At 40.2% G+C, this 22,272-nt stretch overlaps 1 protein-coding gene across 1 annotated transcript in view; it reads right to left on the bottom strand.

Moving 5' to 3' along the window:
* sema6bb (sema domain, transmembrane domain (TM), and cytoplasmic domain, (semaphorin) 6Bb) overlaps window positions 1-21,915 on the bottom strand; it is a 92,726-nt gene extending 70,811 nt beyond the window's left edge. The window contains exons 1-4 of the mRNA XM_015040081.1: window positions 20,641-21,915; window positions 17,190-17,304; window positions 9,701-9,761; window positions 9,515-9,577 (exon numbers count right to left, since the gene is read on the bottom strand). Coding sequence (XP_014895567.1) covers window positions 9,515-9,577; window positions 9,701-9,761; window positions 17,190-17,304; window positions 20,641-20,749 — 348 coding nt within the window. The 5' untranslated portion in view covers window positions 20,750-21,915. The remainder of the gene's footprint in view (window positions 1-9,514; window positions 9,578-9,700; window positions 9,762-17,189; window positions 17,305-20,640) is intronic.
* Window positions 21,916-22,272: the final 357 nt, after the last annotated feature.

Genomic DNA, 22,272 nt, shown 5'->3' with positions numbered 1-22,272 from the left:
CACTCTCTTATCTTTTTTTTTCTGTTTTTTTTTTCTCTTTTTTTTATATATATATATATATATATATATATATATATATATATATATATATATATATATATATATATATATGTTGAATTATAATGTAATTCAAATATACTTCTTCACTGTATTTCATTCAGTGTTGGGATGGGAAATTATCGTATGGTTTATCCTTAGTGTAGAGACACTTAATACTGATACAAATTAGTAAACCTGTAATAATGATGAATTTGACTTCAGCTATCAAATGTCAGTGTGCAAATATAAAGTATAAATACATAAACTGTAAAAATAATAAAATAAATATGATTAAACGAGCAGTATGCAAGCCACTTTTTTAATAAAAAGGAAAAACAGAAGGTTGAGAAAGTGCAACATGTGTTTTTTTTTATTGTTTTTTTATCAAAAGGTAATTAACCACTCTAGTTGTTAGGTATCCATTGTGTTCATCAGAGAGGCAGCCTAGGGGAAGAAACTGCCTGTGTGTTTTTTACAAATACTGCTCTATAGAGCGGATCTGAAGGTTGAGTTTTAAACAGACTGTGTCCAGAATGTGTGGTGTCTGCAGAAATATTAGTTGCCCTTTTCTGACCCTAAATCTGTTTGTAAATCCCTTGAACTAATTGTATGATACTTTAGGAACTATTTTCACTGCCATCCTGATGAGATTTTCAATAACTACACCGTTTCCATTTTAAAATAGTAACCACAACTATTGCTTAATGTTTAGCAGTGCAGTTGATCTGTATGAGGTGGTAGTTGTTGTAGAGTAGCCATTCTGATTAAGGGTAAGATTTACTTTTTTGTTTTTCTGAGCCTCTGACTGTGTGCAGGTACAGATTCATGACCGATACATCATATATTCATCCCGATAAATACAACAAAACACTGTGATAAGTCCAAATTGCCTATCTGTAGTGGCTTGTGGTACTTTTGTACCTTCATACAGAAGCACATTCCTCAGCATGAATACTGATGTAGCTGTTAATGTTAGAGAAGATGAGTGGAAAAGATGCATAAGCGAGGATATGTTTGGATATGCAAATCTGCAGTAATATAAGCCAGACTCTGTGCAGGTAGCACGTTTCAAATCAGTTCCTCGCTCTGGAGAAAGATAATAACCAGGCCACTTTTTTTTCTTTTTTTTTTTTTTGCTCTGCAGACGTTGAGTGAGCAAGTGAAGTTCCCAGCAAAGCCACACATCCACCATCTTTCTTTCACTCACACACAAAATAGACTCATCCAAAAAGCATTTATGGGGATATAAATGCGGCTGACGCACACAGAACCCCAGGACTGACAACGAGCTCTCTGTTGCTACAACACGTCGTCTCCAAACAACCTGCAGCAGAGAGACACCATTAAAAAACTCAGGGGGCTCCAACTTTAGCATCTGCTTCTCATCTATTGTCTGGAACTCAACCTTTTGCTATTAGATGATAAACAGCTTTTCATTTGACCAAAGCCTGGACTCGAAGCTTGTCCTAATGACGAGAAGAAAAAGAAATAAAATAAAAAATCTTTATGGGTTTTACCTCCGGCGGCAATCAGCGCACCCTGTTTTGAAAGTAACAAAGTTACAACACTGTTTATGACAGCAAGACATTTGGCTTACATTGTTTTCACTCTTTTGGGAGTAACAACAACATATGTGTTGTGTGATGAAACATAATAAAATATCCCAGCGTTATCATGATGACCCCACACAGTAGGAGTCATTTGAGGGAGAACATTGACGTTTTTTTTTTTTTTTAAGCAAGCAGCTTCTCTAAATCTCCAAAGTTTCCATTACATGCCTGGCTGGTCCCCTGATGTTCAAGGTGCGTGCTGTTCTCCCAAGAGCAGCTATGAGCCAGAACCCTCCCACACACATGAACTCATGCTGCATACACAATAGACATGCACACAAAGCCCTTTCTGAAAACCACTTCTCTGCTCATTAAGGACAGGTCTGTCATTTTCAGGAAAAAAAACAAAAAAACAACAACTAAACAATCCCTGATGCACAATTCTGACTGAAAACAGAGCGACGCTCTGTGGCAGGAGCACAGCGAGAGTCTATGTTTGTACGGGCGTGGGTGGCGGATAGATTAACAGCGGTACTAATTTAGCAGCAACATGCTGTTCCAAGAGCTGTGGTCTTACTCAGCATGTTAAAGCCAATCTACATCCCTCTGAAACCCCTTTTTAGTGTTTGACAGTAATTCTGACTAAACTGACCACACTGGCCATGAACAAACAATCAGTCGCAAGAGGAAGCGTGAGAAGGGAGGAACGGCGGAGGAGTGGAGATGTGACGATAAGTGAAGAAAAGGAGGGAAAAGAGAAGGGATCAGAAGAGTTTTCCAGGTAGGTCAGCCAGACCCTTAATGGCCAAACCCCCTTGTTGAAAACAAACATCCAGCCCATAATAGTAAGAGAAGAATTTTGCATAGTACTTATATAAATAAAGAAAGGCCAAATGTTAATGCTTTAGAGCCTTCAAAAACCTCAAAAATGACTCTCAGTGTTCTGGCATGTGGGTGTAACACCACATTGCTGAAAATCGCTGGTATTTTCCGTTCGACTTGGCACCCAAGTGCACCGAAAGAATGCAGCTTGCTTCTAAACCTGCAGCACATTTACACGTAAAAAAGCGTAAAGCTCTACTAAGAGTCCTCAATATATTGCGACTACATTGTCATCTCAAAATAAGTGTCATAGTCAATCATTAGTATCACAAAGCGCTCTTTAAAGACATTTTCACTCAAATATTCCTGGGTTCACATGTTGCATGACAATAGGAGTCTGGCTGCAGCAGATGCTAACACCTGACACAGATTATATATTATATTTATGCTTCAGATACACAAGGACAGAGAGTGAGATAAAAACAAAAAGGATCAACAGAACATGGACACCAGCGAACTCTAATTTTGCCAGCAGCGTCACATCATTAATTAGATTTTTTTTAGAAGCATTATTAAAGAAAACCTGATTTTGTTTTTGTAATAATTTGAAGGAAATACAGGCTATGTATTTCATAGCTTGAAAGCTATGAAATGGAGTCATGCCCACAAATATTACTTAAAACTCTTCTGTGCAATGAAAAAGCCTCCTATTAACCTTCTCTGGAGGAAGCTCAGATTTCCCTGGACTTTGGAGCGTCTATAATGGGCCATCACGGAGAATAAATCAGTATGCCAGGAGTCTCTTTGCCCTTGGCAAAGCTCGTTTAAACTTCTGTAATTGTGGTGTTATTGCAAGAAAGCGCGCCGAGATTTCAGATCGAGATAAGCTGCCTTCGAGATGACATGCTTTCCAGGGATTTCAAAGCAATTTTTTTAAACAGACAGAGCAAAACTGTTTTCTGCACTCATTACACAAAGGCGGCAGTAGAAATAAGAGGGCGTGTATTATATTGGAATGCCATTCTCACCTGTATTTAATAGAGAAGGTTTGAGAATTTTGAACAAGAATAATGGCATCCACAAACTTTGATATTCCTCAGGGTTTATTTTCAGAGCTAATGAGGCAAAAACACCTGAGACACTTTAAAGATTCGTAACACTGTCAGCACTGCACCACAAAATAATATTGTCTAAATTTGGTTTGGATTGAGCCTGTAACGTTGGAATGGATGTACTGCGGGTAAAATACAGCGGCTAAAAAAAAAAAAAAAAAAAAAAAACATGAGATGACTTGAGTTTATAGCATCTCTGTTTATTCATAAGTTAAACTACAGTCAGTAAAGAACCTATTTCACTGTGGATAATAACTCAGAAGCTTACAATGCCATAGCATCATCATCTTGTGTTTTAATCATCACTGGGCAAAAACAGAAAACCTTTTGTCTGATCTAATGTATGTAAACATCGTACTTAAAATGTAAAGGGCTACAGTTACTTCATTAAATTGGGGAAGATGTTGTGTAAATTGAACTTTTTGAACTTCATTCTATAAAGTTATGGTCTCGTCAAAAATGTACCTGGACTGGTGCTTTGATTCTGTCATGCATGTTTGATAAACCATTGAATCTCCCATGACAACCTTTTGGAGGGGTCTTACCACTTGGTCGTGCGATGTGCTGCCTATTCACCCAAAGCTCCTCCTCTGAGCTGCCGTCCCTCGCCGAGCTTCCGCCTCACACAGCCCACATCCCTCATGACTCCCTCACTCAGCTCCTCCAGACTAGCAGCAGCAGCAATTAGCAAACTCCTGGTGAAACTTTGAGTCTGCTGAGCTCATCATGCAAACTACTTCACAGTCCAACGCTCCTGAGTCACAAATGGCGTCAGGGAAGAGAATTGATATGATATGTTGGCGGTGGAGCGTCGGAAAGAGAAGGTGCTTCTTAAGGAGATAAAAGGCCATTTCAAGGCGTCAAATTATGAAGTAAAATGTCCTTTATGTCATGTTTATTTCCATAACAACTAAAGGTAACGTAGTTACTATACTGTGCTATAACATCACAGAGGCAGGGTTCACCCTGGAGGTCACTGGTCGCTCGCAGAGCAACTTGGAGGCCTACTAACAACCAAGCACGGACACACCGATATGTAGGAACAACGTAAGACGAATGAGAAACCAATTGGCCTAAATCTCATGTCTATGGACTGCGGGAGAAAGCCGGAGGACTTGGAGAGAACAACAAGGAGAACACGCAAACTTGAACCTTGAACCTTCTTGCAGCAAGGCACCATTTATTATTTAGCAGCCATCAAACAGCAAAGAAACTGATTTGTTTTTCCACGCTCAAACCAAGAAAATGTGCTTTGGTTGGACAATTTAAAACCCAAGAGCATGATCAAGGCAATATTGATTAAACAATCTTGCTAAGTGCTGGTTATAGCAATGCCCAACCACTCTTTAGAAGTGCATGACTGTGTTTGCATGCAAATGCCTGCAGTCATTGCTTGATGCTGGCATGGAGCCATTCTACTTTATTTCTTGCTTCTATAGGAGTGAAAGGGGGGACAAAAATGAAACAAGGAGAAGATATGACAGAAAGAGACAATCAAATACCAATGATGCAAAAGAAGGAGACTGTGAGGCAACAAACTGATCTGTAGGGATGGCGAGTGAGGCCGGTTGTGGTAACAATCCTTTGGTCAACACAATGAGAGGGAAACAGCAGGAGACGTAGGATATTGAATCTTAAGCCTAATTAAGGCAGAATACTGTGTCCTTCCTGGTCAATCAAGCAGAAATATTTAATTACAAAACCAATTCTGAGGTGGCAAGTGTTTCACATCTGACACAACCTTCCTCCAAGCAGAACAGGATATTTCAGAGGGCGAAGAAGAGGAGGAGTGAAGACGAGGAAGGTATAAATAAAACAACAGCCTTGATTCTGGGGGATTAGGAGAAAAAAAACTTGTTTAGGATGGACAGAATGAAAAAGAATATTAGAAAAAACTAACTTTGAAGTATAAATGCTCAAATATATACAAACTTGAACTTTTTGGTGTTATAGTTTATGATAACTGCAATAATACAGATTATGCATATTGTTGTGTGAGTCTAAGTAAGACTCTGACTGTTATGCGTTTTAAATTAACACCTGGAACCCCTGGATTCAGGTGCATTGAACATACATGCTTTGCTGCAGACAAATGTAACTTTTATACATTCTGTTGTAAAACATCATTTGTCTGCTCCACGGTGACTCTATTGTATGTTTAAGCCCTGGTGATGCGTATATTGCAGTGCTAAAGCTCATCACAATAAGCATTTTAAGGTGAGGAGCCTATAGAGGCACTTGAAGCAGGAACTCAGAAACAGAAGCAATAGGTGCTGCTGACTGTGCAAAGATTCCCCTGAGACAGTCCAGTACAAGATGCTGGCAGGCAAAGTGAATATGGGATGGCATTGCAGAGAGGTTGGAATAAAGGATGAACATCTGTCCTTAGAATAGACCAAAACTCCTCCTGTCCAAGTGGGAGACTCCACCGAGGATGATTGGAAATTACAGGGCAAAGGATCCTGTGGGACTTCCAGCTCCAGAATGACAGTCAGATGAGGGCGAACCAACCACACACTGTGGGGGGAGAACACCACCAAGACAATGACGCAGTAGGGAACCGACACCGATTCCACGCAACACCATGAATAAGAAGCTCAAACATGAAGTAGATCTGCTCCCCAAACCACCCACAAAACAAACAAAATGGAAGTTGAGATATTTTAAATACATTATTTATACCCATGGCAGTAATCTTTGACTTGCTATGCTTCATCTAACCAGAATGTAGCAAAATTCCTGACTTGAATGTGACAGAAAATGCATAGAGGGAGCCAAAGATTAGGGCGATGACACTGATCCCTTCCAGCCTCAAACACTAAGAGCTCATTGCCAAAGGTAAACGATCAGAATATCAGTGGAGATACACAAAACCTGGACCGCAATTATAAGGTTTGACTGTCATAAAGATTTTTGATTGATTTTTAAGAACTATCCACATTTTCAACAGGCTATATTTAAGAATGTCAATAAAAAAACGTTTATTTTTCCCCATATACTCTTTTTACATAATTATCTTTTCATCATCTTTCCTGCCCCATTTTCAATCAGAGAGAAAATATCTGGTTTAAAATAGTTTTGATAACTGCAAACATGTTTTGCATGAACCCATTCAGAATAAAAAAAAAAACGTTAACGACTGCCATTACCATGTTTTGAGAAGTTAATAGACTGGTTTGAACATTGAAGAACTGAGCAGAGCTTATTCTGGCAACATTAAATTGTTTCTTATCTGGGGGTGAACAGCTGCTGCAAGCTGAAAACTTTTTAAAATAAACTTCGGCTACCTCATACAGAAAATAGTCACCAATTTAATTTTTCTAAGAACAGTTTATAGCTTAAATCCTTTGCTGCGTTTGTACCATTTTGTAGGATTCATGTTGATTTGTGTGACGTCATGTTAACTGGGAAGTTTTATCTCTTATTGTAGTTATGTTTACAGAGCCGACATGATCTTTAAACTGAATAAATATGCCTTTTTTTCTCAATTGATATCGTGCCTTAAACCTTGATATATTACATATTCACACATTAGATTAATCATCTTTCTTTGGGGTTTATAAGTTTTTGTTTTGTTTTGTTTTTTTAAGTTGAAGTGAACTGAATAAACAATTCAATTCACAATGCTGTCAAAAAATATGCAAGAGGTCAATTTAAATGTTGGTGGCAGTGGTGAATTTAGAACATAAATACATTTTTAATCTGCACTCCGAAGTTGGAACTAAATATTGTTAGTCTAAAATTTTCAGCAACTTCATCACATCATCTTTTTTGGAAGGAACAATGAATTTCATTGTTTAGCATCAACATGTGTTTTCTTCTTTTTTGTTTGTTTTTAAATGAATCCAGACACATTTTTTTCTTCTTGTGTTTTTAAATGTGAATATTTCTGCACTATTTTTGTCAAACGTGAGAAGTGTTTAAAAGGAAGAGTTCATGTGGAAAATAGCAAGAATGGTTGACCTTAAAGTGACTAAAGGTTTACATACATCTATGCATTTCTATGAGCATCCATTGAAAAGCGCCTGAGCCCTCGGAGAGCTGACTGAAAGGACCTGGCACTGTTCTTATCTTCCTCGCGTTGCTGTGTGACTCACAGCATTAGCAGGCAGCACAGTCATTAGGGGCAAGAAGACCTTTCATATCTCCGTCAGCCCCACAGCCCTCCTCAGGGTCGGCCAGCAGGGACTCGCACGCTCCCCGCCTCTTCCCTCCTCTGAGCTTCGGCTTTTTTGTCTCAGTCCCTCGGTCCTCCATTGTGCCTCTGTCTGGCACTGTCTCACACAGATTTAATGTCAGGTGTTCTCTCTCGCTGTGTTAAATAAGTCTTATTTTTTTTCTGTGCCTGAGGGGGAGATGGCCCATGTGGCCCCCTTCAGCTACATCCATCAACCCCTGCACAAAACCACTCGCACACATGAGCTTAACATGCGCTGTTTATGCGTGGCAGACGGCAGCGCGGAATATGAGTGTTGGAAATATAAGAGGTATTCAGGCGTGGGCTGCTTGGCCGCTATTGGGACATATCACCCCATCTCTTCCTCCCCACACTGGTTTTTTTGACACCCACGTACATTCAGTGAGGACGCAGGCCGCGGTGTTGACCCACGATGGAGGGACAAGTTTTAAGCAGGAAGAAATTATTATATTATTTCCTTCCTGTGTGTGCGAGTAGCTCATGAAAAATACGACTTCCATAGATCGATTTACACTCGAAACTGTTTTCTAGGATGGATGATGCATGCTGCGGTTTCAACATGCACTCTTCAAATGCCTTATCCAAATTAGTCAAACAAAAATAATTAAAGCCAATTTTTTTTTTTTTCCTAAAAAAGTTTTTCATTTTGTAAGTGCAAGATAACAATCAATAAATTAGAAACTTGTTCCACTAAAGAAACAGCTTGTTGAGAGGTAAAACAGCATGCCGAGTTGAACATAATGAAAAAATTAAATGCCTGCCAGTCTTCTCCAAAATTGCTGTTATTTTAACATAAATTTTTCATCCCTGTTAGTTTTAATTTAGACAGACACCTTAGTTTAATAGAACTTATAATAAGCACTAGTTACTAATCTTTTCTACATTTGCAGGATTGCCTTTAGCATGAGGCATGTCATTAAATCAAGTAGAACAGATTTTTTTTTTCCTCTCTCATCATTTAGGAACGTAGCATCTTCTGGGGAGATTGAGTTTAATTACAAAAATCAAATCCTCAATTAGGCATAGACCAGTTTCCCATTCCAAGGTATTAAAAAGTTTGAATTTTAAATAGGTTAAGAAATGTCCATCATGCTGCTCCTACAAGATAAAGACTTCTCAATGAGACGCCAGAGAAGGTGATCAGACTGTGGTAATGCGGCAGAAAGTAGACCGACTACAATAAGACTACGCCACTCTCTTACTTATGAGGAAACTAAACTAAAAAAGTGACGTCCATCACCCTGATTAGCTAGTTAATTAGATATTAGCTGTACAGCTTATTAAAGAGCATAATTACATAAAGGTCTAATATTCTTCACAATAACCGCATTTTATACATGTCACTATATTTAGCAGGTCTATGTATTCGACTCGAAACAAGAATAAAACCCGGGGGTTCATAATAAAATATTTTTTGATTATTATTTGAACAGATGTAGGATTATTTGCAACCGTTTTGTTTTAAATTGAAGCAGTAAAATCATTTTTGTTTAAAAATTTCTGTTTTAAAACAGTGGAGCCACGACATCTTTACTCATGGCTGCTATAAAATGATGATCACATATTGACTAATTTGCAAATATGAGAAAAAGAACAAACTGGACCAGTGCACACACTGTACCACGTCAGATAGCTCCATCACGAATCCAAGCAAAACTGAGCTTAACTTTGACTAGAGTCTCTGATGAGACTCACTGGATTTGTGGATTTGTGAACAGCTGACTGCAAAATCCCTGTGAGACCTTAAAATGTATAAATACAAGAGAGAGACGTATGAAGAAACTGCGTCTTACCTCATGTTTGCCCTTCATCCTGCAGATCCTGATGTCATTTTTGTTCGACTCCCATGTTCTCTTCTGTAAAGGAAAAGAGACCCAAATTATCTCAGTTCGTGAGCTGCACACGCATGTCTCTGCAGACCCAAAGCAACATCTCTACAGAGGTTGTAAATGCTACGTGTGTCTGTCCAGGAGACGTACTTTGCTGTAAAACATCTCATCCCCAGCACTGTTGTCCAACTCCACCCGGAAAAGATCATCCCTGCACAGAGAGACAAAGAGAGAGAAGGTGACTGAGCTGGGTTCGTCGGTGCAGCATTATCCACGGTTTCAGAGGCACAGGGCTACATTAAGCAGACCATCAAGCATTACTGTCTATGCAAGAGTAGAAAACGGATATTATTGCAAGCTCTGTATCTTCGTGTTTTTGGAATAATTCCAAACCACACGTTTCACACAAACTCACAGCATGATGTCCCCCAGCCCCTACGTACGCTACTGCTGTGCATCCTTTTCCAGCCACTGTGCAAGTCTGCGTGTGAAGTTTGTGATTGCAATGTGACAAATTGTGAAAAGGTTAGGGTGGTATTTCTGAAACTAATGTGCATAAAAACTTAGAAGGAGAAGATTTCTAAGTTGTGCAGAGTTTTGCACAACTGTGAAGCACAGAAATCAGCAACATTTATTTATTAAATCAAATTGATCAGACAGACCTTCAGATCAGAGCTTTGTGAGGTCTTCCACTTGTCTCCAATCATATGAGAAACGATACCAGACTAAGTTGCAAAGCCTCATATTCCGTCTCTCAACTTTTCCCTCTGATCATTAAACTTGACTGGCTGCCTTGAATTTTCTGCTCAGCCTCCCAATTCAGGCTTATCAGTCATACTGAAAAGCCTGTAATTGAATTAATGAATGATTTAATCAAGTGGTTGCACTGAGGCTTTCACACCCTCACATGCTGCCCACACCTAGCCCAAAATCCTAACACCGTGAATAAATTCACAAAACTCCAAACGCCGCGTTTGGAGTTTGCACTTTTAATCCCCGGCTAATTGTGTGGCAACCTTGGATGTTCCTGTGAAAAATGCCGACCGAACAAGAGTTACGCTGGGCAAGATAACGGCCGTCGTTTGCATATTGATTAAGGCCTCCGTATCTGTTGGGATGGATATGAAGTGCAGGTTTCAGCTGAGCACAGGGCCGCGCTCCGAATGGCCTTATCTGTAAATCTCCGATAGCCGAGTTAGTGCGGCGGTATCGATCCCGTTTCTCATCCAGCGCCATCCCTCGTCCGTGCCGCGAGTTTGCTCTTGCTTTCACCTTTCCTCTGACGGACGGAGAGGTCATCTCTGTGTACTACCTATGCGAATCCTGTTAAAAACTCAGAGCGAACATCGAGACTTACATGTGGATTTACAGAAGATTTTATTAAATGAGAAAACTTTAGGAGTGAGTGTCTATCGAGACTGCAGGTGCCGTCAATCTCCAGACTAATTTATCTTTATTTCCTGTTGTTCCGTTTGAAGATTACCACCCTTAGTCAGCCTCGCAGAGCTCAGGGGTGAAGAAGTGTCGGCTCAGTGAACCCGCTGCTTAACAGGTCAAAGTCTCAAAATGGTGTGGAGCCGAGAGTCGGGGCTAATCTCTCCAAGGCTTTGCCTCAGCAATGCATCAGAATAAATACGGTGACTGGAGCTTTGGAGGAGCTCGGTAAAATCATGCAGCCGTTGTGGTTTGAAAATGTTAGAAATATTAAGTTAAAGACTGAACCGAGAAACATTTTGTGATCCCTGCAGCAGTCAATGGAAGTGTGAGGAATCACATGTGTCAATCTATAAAAAAAATATTAATATTCTTCTAAACTGCAAAGCATATTTGTTTTCATAGCAGAAGCACCCTCAGACAGCTCTTCTAGTCTTTTCCATTGTGTCTGAACAATACAAATGACTCACTGGCTCTGGGTCTGGCTAAATAATAGAATTGAATGGGATGAAAGAAAAAAAAAAGAAAAATAAACTCCTCTTATCTTTATTAAATTATTTTCCCTTTAAACTTATTTTAAAATGCCATGTAATTATTGTGAAAATGAGCGGGGACAAATTTGTAAGGGAACGAAAAAGAAAGAAAAATCACAGAAACGATAATCCGACCAATTAACTGTGAGTTTTTGCCCCTATAACTACATTTGATCAGAAAAAGAAAAAGGAAAACATTTAAGTAGGAGTGAGTGCTCTCATTACAGGGATCATAAAAGTATGTCTCTAAAAGAGCAAAATAAAATTCACTACATTACGTGAGCAGGGATTCAAACGGCTCACCGAAGTTGTTTGGTAATTGAATCTCAATTAGAAAGACTGTGTGAGCATTTGTTTAAAAGACGTCTAAGAAATAAATCGTAGTCGAGAGTAATATCCCTTTTCAAGAAGGCAATTCAGTGTTTCCTGGCCAACTTTATAGAACATGCCCTGAAACTCCTCAGATTTTAAGGAAATTAAACCAGTCCTACGTAGATTAACTACAACACAGAGACTGCAGGATCATTTGTTAAGGCCCTCTTGTTGAACCATTGAGTATTTATGTATTTGGAGGCGATTGACCAGATGTTTCGTTAAGCCCAGGTAGGGAGTGCGTTCCCTCTTGGAACAGCCCGTGGCTCCTCTCATCCTCATTAGCTCAGTTTGGTCTAAGATTTTACACCAAGTTTCATATTTCACTCTGCCAGACCTTGTTTTGGTATTCATAATATGCGTGTCCCCCATTACCTGTCTCGCGTTATTAATGGCCTCAACCCCTCCGACCTCGGTATTAGAAAGTCAACATTTGCTCCAGATAAACTGTCAGCATTTCCTACATTTTTACTTGACCACCTCATGAACCTTCTTCTTATAGCTCCGCCACACAGCAGCAGAGCTGAGGTCAAGACCTCTAAAGCCTCACATTTTTCTTTTTTGGCTCGCCTGTCTTTAGTGGCTGCTGCTCGGTGTGTGAGCTGCAGAAATACTTTCTAGTACACCGGAGAAGAAGTCACTCTAATGAACAGAACAAGGATGGATTGACTCTTGTGTTAGACCGACTTACAGTGTTGTGTTTAAAATTGAAGATAACGATTCAATTTTAGGTCTTGAACTGGTTGTTAAACAGAATCTTCTATTCTGTGAGGCCATCAACGACAATAAAAACTAATAAAAACTATTTTTAAAAAGCACAAAAACACAATACATTCACAACAATCCATGAGAGGGTTGGGCAATCAAACAAAAACTGCAGTGATGAAGGAACTAAAAAAAATAATAATAATAATAATAATACAAGTATTGCTGATGTCAGAGTCGCTGTATTTGCAGTCTTTAAAGACTATGCTATTGAAAACCAATTAAATCATTTTATTTAAATATTCCCGGATTTCAGTGCCGACTGTGACGCCAAACCTGAAAGAACACATTTATATGCAAAACATCCATGTTGCTAAAATTCAATACTATAAAACGTGGGTGTCCTCTCATCACCTGTGCGAGTCTGTCTTTCAAACACACTTCTGTCTGCGTTAAAAGTCTGTCAGCTCCGTCAGACTGGCAGCTGGGACCCTCCTGACTTTCCAGTGTTTATACCAACCAAGTTTCATTGTAGCCGTCTGCCGCGAAGCATTTGACCTGACTGTGACCAGAGCAGGACCCCTGTTGACATCCGAGGTCAACGTCCGTGGGCTAATAACCGACCTCCAACCTGGAAGTGAGACGGCAGTTCAAGCAGACTCGCACACAGTTAAAGTCAATTGCGCAACTGGAACAGTAGATGGCTTTGTCCTTTTATGCTGCAAAATATAAACACTTTTAAAGTGGCTAATATTTGCACGGATTAGCCTTTCGGATCCGAGTGAGAGCTGGAGCCCACAGAATCCACCGCTGCTCGTCTTTACAGCAATGAAGCAGGGCTTAACGCAGCAAGGTGCTTACTCCCACCTGGCAGCAGGCAAATACATAGTTTAATTTCATTTAGGAAGGTTGGAAACAGAGCAGGGAGGGGTAGCTTCTCTCAGCAGGTGCTTGCAGCAGGGATTTAGCTCCGCTTGCAGTCTCAGGAGCCGCTATGCTAACAGTGACAGGACTCGAGGATGATTGGGGCGTCTTATCAGGCTGCGCACTCCGTGGGAGCTTCTGGCAGCTATACCCTGCCACTACAGATACTTATATATGCATTATACATTTTAACACTCTGTTGCCGACTTGGTATGCACACGCATTCACGCATGTGTCTGTTTCTTTCAAGCTAAAATGAAAAAAAAATGAATGGGTCACGGTTTTTCTCTCTCTTTCTTGGTATTTCCATACCTGCAGAATGATGAAATAACTCAAAGCAAGCATCAAGCATAAAAACATCAAGTAGGCAAAAACATCTCAAAAAGTATTGCATCATCTACTAATCCAAAGATAGGCTAGAAGAGATGACGAGTAAAGTTAACATCTGTCAGTTTGAAGGGGGTTTTATAGAGAAACCTCTGAGGTTTCAGGACTCCAGTGAGCCGCAATAAGAGAAATTACATTTCTCAGGGTTGATGACCACCAAGAGCCAACAAAAAGCTCACCCTGAACAACATCTGATGCACCGCAGTCCTCACTTCGCTCAGTTAAGGTCAGAGGTCATAACTGAACAGTGAGAAAGAGAATGGGCAAAAAAAGCTTCAATGGGGGAGTCCCAAAAACAAAACCACTTCTGACCAAAAAGGACAAATAAAATCTACAAACAAACAAAAGATGACACTTTAATAATCACCAAAATGTCTCAAAAGTAGTCTGTGGACTAAACAAACAAAAGCGATGATGCTTTGCTGCTTAGGACTTGGATAACTTGCCGTTATTGGTGGAATCATGAATTCTTGAAGAAGAACATCTTGAACCCGCAGGACTTGCCCATAAATACAGCAGAACAAGGATTTGTAGCAAATCCTGCAACGAATGGCTACAAAAAAGAAGAGTCGGATTAACCTATTAAAAGTCGGTACTTAAATTAGATTGCAATGCCTTGGTGTGACTTTTAACAGCCTCTTCATGACTAAACATCGATGAATGTGGTTGAATTAAGTGACAAAATAAAGAACAAATCTGTAACCGTTTTTTTTTTTTGTTTTGTTTTTTTTTAACTACTATACCTTTGCCCTCTTGCCTCATATTTATTGCTGCTGAGTCAGGAGAGTATTTTACTATCATGAACTTGGTAGAAACATTGATATCCCATTACCTACTTAGTAAAAAAAAAAATTACTGCTGTAAATCACAGTGAACATTTTGCAACATGGTTCACGGTTCTGGTTATATTTTAGCACAGAGCTTCAGGCAGCAGTAGCTTTGGCTGCCTCAGACAGTTTTATTAGCAGTCTGTTTAAAAACATGCGTGTGTTAGCTTATGGACCGTCTCAGCGCAGACAGAATGGCTGCAACCATGTTACATCGTTTGATAAATTTACTACCACGTCCCCTGAGTGAGGGGGGACCCGCTGGGGGCCGGGGGGACCGGGTCATTTCCTCAACCACGGCGTCTCTTTATTTTTGGAAAACACAAACTTCTTTTTCTTGATCAGGAAAAAAATAGACCGTGGTTTGAATTATACTACCATTCATCCATTCAAATTTAGTCCAGCTGATGCTTGTTTTCTCAGACGTTGAAGATGTACTGCTGCAGTTTGAACTACAATGAGCTGTTTGTCCTTCGCCTTCAGTCTTGACCACCGCGGCGGCGGGTCTGCTCGGGATCAGCACATTCCGCAGACTTACACACATGTGGAGAACATCATTCCACTTGAGACAAAACAAGAACATGCTTGACCTGCCATTTGTTGGTCAAAGAAAAGGTGCCTCCGGACTGGCACAAATTTTTTTTTTTTTTTTTTTTTTTGTAAACATGGAGTGGCATTTGCGATTTGAGACACATGTCCTTTCGAAAAGGATAGCACCAATTATTCTGGATAGGCTGCGACAGATTATGAGACATGTGAAAGGTTAGTTGGCTCCTAACACCAATTTTAACATTTGAAGGCTGGCAAGGTTTCTATTACTGTGAGGACGTGAGAGGAGCCCGACGACAGCTGTGACTTTAAGGACCGTGTCACTAAGGAATGGTTAGCGCCCGTTACCTCTCTTTACTGGGGATTAAATCAGTGCAGTTTTACATACTGCTCAAATGCAGACCCTAAGCCTGTCTGTCTATTCCTACTTGAAGTCGTTCGAGTTGCACGCTGCAATTTTTTAATGTTACGCAGCATCCCCTTAACAACACTGTGTCTTTTACTCAACATCGCCTGAGCTTTCCTTTTAGTCTAACTTGCTGTGTTTCTGCAGGAACACTGGTCACTGAGAATAACATCCTCGGGGTGAGGAAAAGATGACAATTTGAGGTAAAATACAGCCCTTCAGAATCCTGCATGTTTGTCACACCTCGTCACTGCCCGACAAGGTGGGAGGATCGTAGGTCTCCTGGCTCGGCGGGGTTGAAACCTCAAGCATGTGGGCTTCCACAAGCTGTGCGACTGTAGAAAAATAATGGTTTTGCCTCCTCATATCAGATTGACCAAGAGACTGTGCAGAGGTGGAACTAAGGCTAAGATTTAACAGTTCATAAAGCTTTCACATAAATGCTAACACTGCAGTTTGCTAAAGTGTTTGGGTAATCCAATAACATTTAATGACTGTGAGGAATAAAACACCAATAAATGAGGTATTGATACTTGACATACCTGCTGAAAAATTCAGTCACCGCACGAAACTGTGCATTTGAGCTACATCTTCTTTAACATCTACACGTCTTTGAACCTTTTCACATTTTTTCGACGCTAAAGCAACAGACTTTGATGTACATTACTGGATTTTAAGGTAGCAGGAGCAACACAGAGCAGCACATAACTGGGAAGTTGATGGAGAATGATTAACGGTTTTAATAAACAAACTTAAAAGTGCAGAGCACTTTGCGTTTGAAACCCACTTTACCGATCCCCATAAATAAAATCTGGTTCAATAAACTGCTTTCAGAAGATAAGATAAATAAAACTCTACCTGTGCATAACTTAATCTTGGAGTAAATACAGCTGTTCTTTGAAGTTTTGATTTGGAGAAACGTATTTGCAGTCAGATGTTGGAGATATTTTAGACTTGAACTGATGAAACATTTCAGAACATTTGCAGTCACACACACTCAAGACTGTATAGTGAAAACAGAAAAAATAAGAAGAGAGAGGGGAAAAAAAGCAAAACTCAAAGAGTAAAGCCTTGTGAAAATAAACAACTCAGCAGCGCAGAATGTAATGCACATATTCTGCCACATAAAAAGCCATTGTGTTCATCCGGACAAAGGAGGCTTTCATATTTTGTCAGCAAAAAGTTAGTCATACACTCCACAAAACTGCCTTTACAGAAGAACGTCAAAAAAAAAGAGAGCTTTCCAAAGGCACTCTGTGCCATGAAGACTCCTTCCATATGCATAAGTGTGGAAGAAAACACTTTAAACATAAGCCTGCACACAAATGCCCATGGTGAAAGTTGGTGGTGGCAGAATCATACTGTGGGAATAATGCAACAAAGTTTAACATGAGTAGAAGGTTTTCCAAGTCCCACAAATTTCACAAGTATAACCGTAAAACACAGTTTGTTATTGGATACACAGTCCTGTGTGAGTGTGTGCGTGTTGGCATTTGTTGTACCTGGCGCCGATGTAGAGCGTCCGGTTGACCTGGATGATCCTCTGGATGTGCAGAGGCTCTTGTCTGAGCCACGTTTGGTGCGGTCGACCCAGGAACACGGGGTATCTTCTTACCACTATTGGTCAACAACAGGGAGAAGCACATAATTAGAGCACATAATTCAATGTCACATGCTGTTTTTTTTTCTTTCTTAATTAAGAAAAGCACTTTGAAATGCCTTGCTACTGAAATGTGCTATACAAATAAAATTTGATTGATTGATTGATTGATAATTGTTTTTAAAGTAACATTCAGTAACATTGTTCAACTGAACAATATAAAGGCTTGGTTTGAAAGTTCAGCATTTATAATAAATATTCATCACAAAGTGGAACATTCTGTCTTTCCGTTTACTGGCTTGGGCAGGGGATTCATTTTTAGAGGAATGGTTCATTTACTCCAGATTCAGGGCTTTTTTTTTCCCCCCATGTTTTGTCGAATGGTGATTCAAAAAGGAATGTGCAAACACCAACATCTTCTGTATTTTAGAGAACACTGTATTCTTTGTGTTGAGGGGAAAAGTTAGTTTGTAGTGAGATGAAGGGAGAAAAGATACAAAATGTCAGAGAATAAGGCAGCTATTTTTAAATAGGTTGGATTACGGCTAAGAATCCTGTGCAGCTATGTGCTTTGACCTTCACCTCAGATGCAGAGAGAAAGTTTGCATCTGACATCCTTTCATCATCTCTCTTCTCTACCATCATTACTTTTTTATATCCTCCTCTATAACTCGTCTCATCTCTCTTGATCTTTTTAACCTTTCTACTTCATCCTTTTTTCTTAAGGTGTTTACCAAAATTTCTTATCACAAACAAAGATGGGCATCACTTGCCGATTCAAAATGTTTCCATTTCTACATGTACGTGTAAAAACTGTATGCCTAGATATAACGCAATATGCAGTGAAAGCCACTGTTGAGCAAAACAAACCCTTATGATGCTTTCAAGACTGTAAACTCGCCTGGATGTCATGGAAACAGTTTACTGAATTTCAAACCTGAAAATGAATCTGAATTGAAAATGAAGAGAATTTAAGTCACTTTGACTTGACTGGTTGTTGGTGCCAGATGCCGTGGTCTGAATATTTCACAAATTGCTGATCTGCTGGGATTTTCACACACAAACATCTCTCTGTTTAGCAGAGAACGGGAGAAAGGGAGAAAATAGCCAGATGTGAAAAGAGAACTGGAGGACTGGTTTGAGATGATAGAAAGGCAACATCAAATAACCGTTTGTTACAACTATGGATGGACAACACCATTAAACACCTTAGACCTTGAAGCAGACGCGTTACGACGTCAGGAGACAGTAACGAGTGCCGCTCGTTTCAACTGGCAGGAAACTCTGGCTACATTTTGCACAAGATCACCAAAACTGGACAATAACAGATTGTAAAAATGTTGCCTGATCTCAGTTTCAGCTCCAACACTCAGCTGGAATGGCCGGAATTTGAATTTGTCATACACAGCATTAAGCCATGAATCTGTCTACTGTTCAGCAGCAATAGTTTGGGTGGTGTAATAGAGTGGAGGATATTTTGGCACACTTTTGACTCCTCACTACCAAGTACCATCAAAACACAACAGCCTATCCTCAGAATATTTGCAGGCCATGTATCCGTCAGCCGATGGCTGCTTCCAGCAGGAAAACGCACCAAGTCCAAATGCTCAATTAATCTCAAACTGATTTATTGAGCAGGACAATAAGTTCGCAGTGCTCAAATAGCCTCCACAGTCATCGGATCTCATTGCAACACAGCACCTTAGCAATGTAGGTGCCACGGAGGTGCAGATAACTAATCTGCAGTGGCTTAGTGATGCTAGCATAACAAAGGTAATAAATGCTTTAAAAAAATAACTTAATTTTGGAACCAAAAGAGTGTCCAACCTGATACAACCAGGATGTAGCTAATGAGGCAGGATAACCATGAATGCATGCATCATTCCTAACCCTGATAATGGTGTATTTCCACTTGCAGAAGACAGACCCCTTATGTAATTCTAATGCTTACATTGCTTCATTAAATCAAGATTAGGAGGCATAACTTTGGGAAATATAGATGTGTAAGATTGCAATCTCTCATTGCGCAACATGCTGCAACCTGTAACCAGCACATGTAGCTGTAGCTCTTGATCAAAAGGTTTCCATGTTAAACCGAGGACTTTTTTTTTTGCTGAAGATTACAAATGATGTATAATCTCACATGTTACTTGTATTACGTAATACGTTTCTGTGCAAAACCTTAAAAAGTACATTATCTCTCAGCTGCACATGTGCTTCTGATTACAATCAGAAGGAAAATAGTTTCTACTACATTTAACTAGGCAACATTTAACTGCTATAGCAGTTTCTTTGTTAGAAACTGCTATAGCATATATTTTTCTATCATTATCTTTCATTTTGTACTGTGTTATGCAAGATATGGGACGACATGTACCAAGGTTAAAAATAAGTCCAAGAACTGTAAAAAATAAACAAAAAGTAGATTTTGCTGTTTGGAAACATTTATGAAAGAAAAAAAATAAACACAGACCTTTATAGTTTTGGCAGCTAGTCATCCTTATAAGTGCAACACTGTCTGAGCAGAAAGCTTGGCCTTTTAATCACCTAACATCGAAATGTGGTTTCCTGGTGTTACTATACAAAGATAGGTTGACTTAGGCAAAAGAGACCATCACAAAATAACAAACACGTGTTTAATTGTAACTCTCATAACCAATGTATGTTATTTTAGCAGCACTTTTGCTTTTCTGTTTCAGATAAATTGCAACATGGTCATGGTGTGCAGTTTGGTTCCAAATCTGTAAGTTAATGGCGTATTTTCTTGTTCTCTCTTTTGTAGACGATGTATGTTCCTCTTTGACCGTTTTATTCAGACTCATGTGAGCTGCTGATGAAAGCCGCCCACTATAATTCAGCTGATCCGGTGTGGAGCTCAGTAGCCTGACAATGTCTGCTCTGTATCGATGCTCGGGAAGGGCCTGGACTCGGTTGGGAAGCCATCAGTCACCATTATCGAACTATAATCAATCAAAGTCTGGTCAGAGCTGGAGACTGCCACGCTGCCGTGGAGACGCAGAGTCTGAGCGCTGAAGGAGCTGCCGTCCCCTGAGGATCCTCGCATGTTGGCGAGGGGAAGCTATGAATCTGAGAACCCCTTCTTACACGCATGGTCTCAATCCTGAACGTGGCCCCAAATCACCTGACCTGGACAGCAGTCAACACCCTTCGTGTGAGAGCCTCTGTGACCTGCATGACCTACGCCACGACCGTTCTTCGTACCCCTTCCCCCAACTCTATTCATCCCCATGCGTGTTTTGGCTGCAGTCCAGAGCTTCCCACTTTGTGTCTGGTGAGAGAGTACGCACAAGGGAATAAGAGTCTACAAGACAGAAAAGCCAGGAGGTCGTTACCTTCAGTGGGGATGAAGTTCAGGGGTCCGGGTTCCTCTGGGAACGCCAGGCTGGCTGTTCGGAGGATCCAACACATCAGGAACAAGGAGTGAGAGATCCCTGCCGCCATCGCAGCACCACTGCGGATTCTGGGAACAAATACGAAAATAAATTAAAGAAATGAGTAAAACACAACACTGAGCTGCTGCACAGTTGGGTTGGTTCTCTGTACTGACGCTTCTCTTTCTTTTGTACTCCCAAAGCTCCTCTATCTCCATGCTGAGATGTGCAGGGAGATAAGTGGCCACTCCAACTCGGGGATTAAGACATCCTCTGTGGTGGAACTAGTCTAGTCAGCTCTGAATGCAGCCTGATCACTGTGGCATCAAACATCACACCAATATGACACATCTGAAACCTTTGAGTAAGACACATGAGAGCAGAGGAGCGGCTAAAGATCTCGGGTGAGACGGGGTGGGGGGAGAGAGAGATATGCCATTTACATGGATGAAACCAAATCTCCAAAGGAGCCGAGTGAGTGAAGCGCTCCAGACGTCAGGCATTATCTAGGATATGAAAGCGACTGAGAAGGGGAGAGAAGAGGTGGTTTACTTAAATTAAATGCCTTCCAGTGACACAAATCACCCCTCTGCCAGAGTGGCTGGTGTTTTCTTTTTTTTTTTTTTTTATCAAGCAGCACTGAGGTGCATATAGGTTCTGCGATGTAATTCATGTGGAAATACAAATGATGCCTAAATGAAGCTACCATCCACCATCAATCTAGAAAATAACTCTCCAACTCTGCCTCTCTTTGGAGAAAAGCTCTTCTGGGATTGCTACCAACTTGAGCCACAAACCTCAAAGGATATAAAGTGGCTGACCACAGCCTCCGCGTCCCGATACTGCAATTTTGCTTCAAAAGCACATGTGTGACTCAAAGTGTTTCCAAAAGGCACTTTGTCAAGCTGTTACTGACTCATCTTTAAGAATGTGTCGGGTCCATCATCCACCGCTGGCATCAAATTGTGTTTTCACTCAAACTGCACACACAGTAATTTGAAGAATCCTGAAATTGAGCACTCCTGCTCTCATCGAGTAATAAGATTTAAAAGTCTCCATTCCAACCACTGGAAACGCAAAACATTTCTTGCAGTCGTGCGCAACTGCAACATCTCACAATTTGAATAGCCAAAGCTGAATTTCTTTATGCAAAATGCAGAGGCATTCCAGTGTGGTCACTGATGTGCATTGTGTGAAACTATGCAAATAACCGAACAGTGGATAACTTGGAGAGCTGCTGAACACGAGGGGTGCAATTGGCTTATGGAAAGGTTTACATTAAAAAGGTAAAATCATGATGATTTTCAGAATATTTAAACAATTGCAGATGAAATTTTGCCACTAACAACAAGTTATATTACTTCTATCCTAATCCTTCATCATGTTCATGTTAATATTTTTGTTTGTTACATTAGATTTTAAGTTAAATTAATGCCGCCAGGCCCCATGTTTGCATGCAGCACTGGACGGCGAAAGTAGGCTTTCGCTTGAATTAATGGCACAGAGTCAGAAAATGTGGAGTCTTTTTCAGAGATGTATTAAACATCTTTTATGTGGTCTATTCAGTTCTGGAAACACAAGTAGAACAAAAAA

The sequence above is a fragment of the Poecilia latipinna genome, unplaced genomic scaffold (genome assembly GCF_001443285.1).
Source record: "Poecilia latipinna isolate Pla-1442-1.1 unplaced genomic scaffold, P_latipinna-1.0 Scaffold495, whole genome shotgun sequence".
Classification (NCBI taxonomy): domain Eukaryota; kingdom Metazoa; phylum Chordata; class Actinopteri; order Cyprinodontiformes; family Poeciliidae; genus Poecilia; species Poecilia latipinna.
This window is presented reverse-complemented; position numbering and strand designations above follow the sequence as displayed.